This window comes from Malania oleifera, chromosome 12 (assembly GCF_029873635.1).
Source record: "Malania oleifera isolate guangnan ecotype guangnan chromosome 12, ASM2987363v1, whole genome shotgun sequence".
Lineage (NCBI taxonomy): Eukaryota > Viridiplantae > Streptophyta > Magnoliopsida > Santalales > Ximeniaceae > Malania > Malania oleifera.
The window spans coordinates 900,821-902,810 of record NC_080428.1 but is presented as its reverse complement, the minus strand read 5'-3'; the positions used below and the strand labels follow the sequence as shown (position 1 = coordinate 902,810).

The 1,990-nt window shown below is 34.7% G+C and overlaps 1 protein-coding gene across 1 annotated transcript; it reads left to right on the top strand.

Annotated features, from left to right (window-relative positions):
• Positions 1–727: 727 nt before the first annotated feature.
• Positions 728–1,318, top strand: LOC131144927 (secreted RxLR effector protein 161-like). Its single transcript, XM_058093888.1, has one exon. The coding sequence runs from the start codon at positions 728–730 to the stop codon at positions 1,316–1,318; it is 591 nt and encodes a 196-aa protein (XP_057949871.1).
• The last annotated feature ends 672 nt before the right edge of the window (positions 1,319–1,990 follow it).

Below are 1,990 nucleotides of genomic sequence, written 5' to 3'. Positions count from 1 at the left end.
CCAGGCTATGGATGTTGAGATTGCAGCCATCGAAAAGAATGACACTTGGGAGTTATCTAATCTTCAGAAGGGCACAAAACAATTGGCGTGAAGTGAGTTTACAAGTCAAAGCTGAAAGAGAATGGTGAAGTAGACAAGTACAAGGCACGCTTGGTAGCCAACAGCTATAAGTAAGAGTGCGGTTTTGATTATAAAGAAGTCTTTGCTCTAGTGGCATGACACAATCAGATTGGGGATTGCATTAGCAGCTCAGAACTCATGGCCTTTCTTTCAACTGGATGTGAAGTCGGCGTTCCTCCATGGAGATTTAAAGGAATTGGTATTTATCGATCAACCTCCTGGTCATGTTAAATCTGGAAATGAGCATAAAGTGTATAGACTAAAGAAGGATCTATATGGAATAAAACAAGCCCCAAGAGCTTGGTATAATCGTATAGAAAGTTATTTTTTGAAGGAAGGATTTCAAAAATGTCCTTATGAACATACACTTTTCATAAAAGTTGAGGATGGAGGGAAAAAGCTCATTCTTTGCTTATATGTAGATGATCTAATCAGTACTGGAAGTACAGCCATGTTTGGAAGCTTTAAGAAATCCATGATGGTTGAATTTGAAATGTCTTATCTTGGCATGATGCATTACTTTCTTGGCATAGAAGTGTTGTAGTCTTCTACAGGCATTCTTATTTCTCAAAATAAATATGTGGGAGAAATCTTGGACAAGTTTTAGATGAAGGATTGTAATCTTGTGAATACACCATCTGAGTTTGGTTTGAAACTAAACAAAGATGATGGAGGAAAGAAGGTTAACAGTACTCTTTACAAGCAGAATGTGGGGAGTTTAATGTATTTGATTGCAACAAGGCGTGATATAATGCATGTTGTAAGTGTCATTAGTAGATACATGAAGTGTCCAACAGAGATTCATCTTTTGGTTGCAAAAAAAATTCTTAGGTACTTGCAAGGTACTAAGGAGTTTGGGTTGTTCTTCAAAAAGGGAGAAAAGTCATATTTGTTTGGCTTTACAGATAGTGATTATGCAGGATATTGTGATGATCATAAAAGCACATCTGAGTATGTTTTCATGTTGGGGACAAGAGTTATTTCATGGTCATCAAAGAAACAACCAATCGTGACATTGTCAACCCCGGAAGCTGAATTTGTTGCAACAACAACTTGTGTTTGTCAAGTTATTTGGCTGAAGAAGATTCTTGAAGAGCTACAGTTCAAACAAGATCGGCCTACTCTCATTTACTGTGACAACAGTTCAGCAATAAAGCTCTCAAAGAATCCTGTTTTACTGGTCGAAGCAAGCATATAGATGTGAAGTATCATATCTTGAGAGATCTCACAAATGATGGAGTTATTAGTCTGGTTTACTACAAAAGGGAAAATCAGATTGTTGATATTCTAACAAAGCCTCTCAAATTGCTAGTATTTCATAAGCTCATGGAGTTGCTTGGTGTTTGCAACTCAAAGGACTTTATCTTAGGGATGACGCTTTAAAGTTTAAGTCTTATTAAACTGATGTTATGGATGGAACATCAGTTTAAGAGAGCGTTAATTTGTTGAATAAATTAATAGCAGCAAATGTGTTTTATTTTCTATCTAATTTGTAGGAGTTAGTTAGCATGATGTTAGTGGTGCCTAGAAGTTGTTTAGCATGATGTTAGTGATGTCTAGGAGTTGTTTAGCATGATGTTAGTGGTAGCATGATGTTAGTGGTGCCTAAAAGTTGTTTAGCATGATGTTAGTAGTGCTTATTTTTGTACTTATAACCGTTTGTTTTTAGCCTATATAATGATCATTTCCTTATCAATGAAATAGTAGAGTATTCAATCCGACTTTGTTTCCCTTTGTTTTTAAATTTATCATTTTCTTCTTCCATTTTCAATAAAAAATATTAGTTTATTTTCCAATTTTCTAAATTTATATAAAATTTGAAAAATATCTTTTTATTATTTTTCTAGATTTCTAATTCTCACTTTGCGTT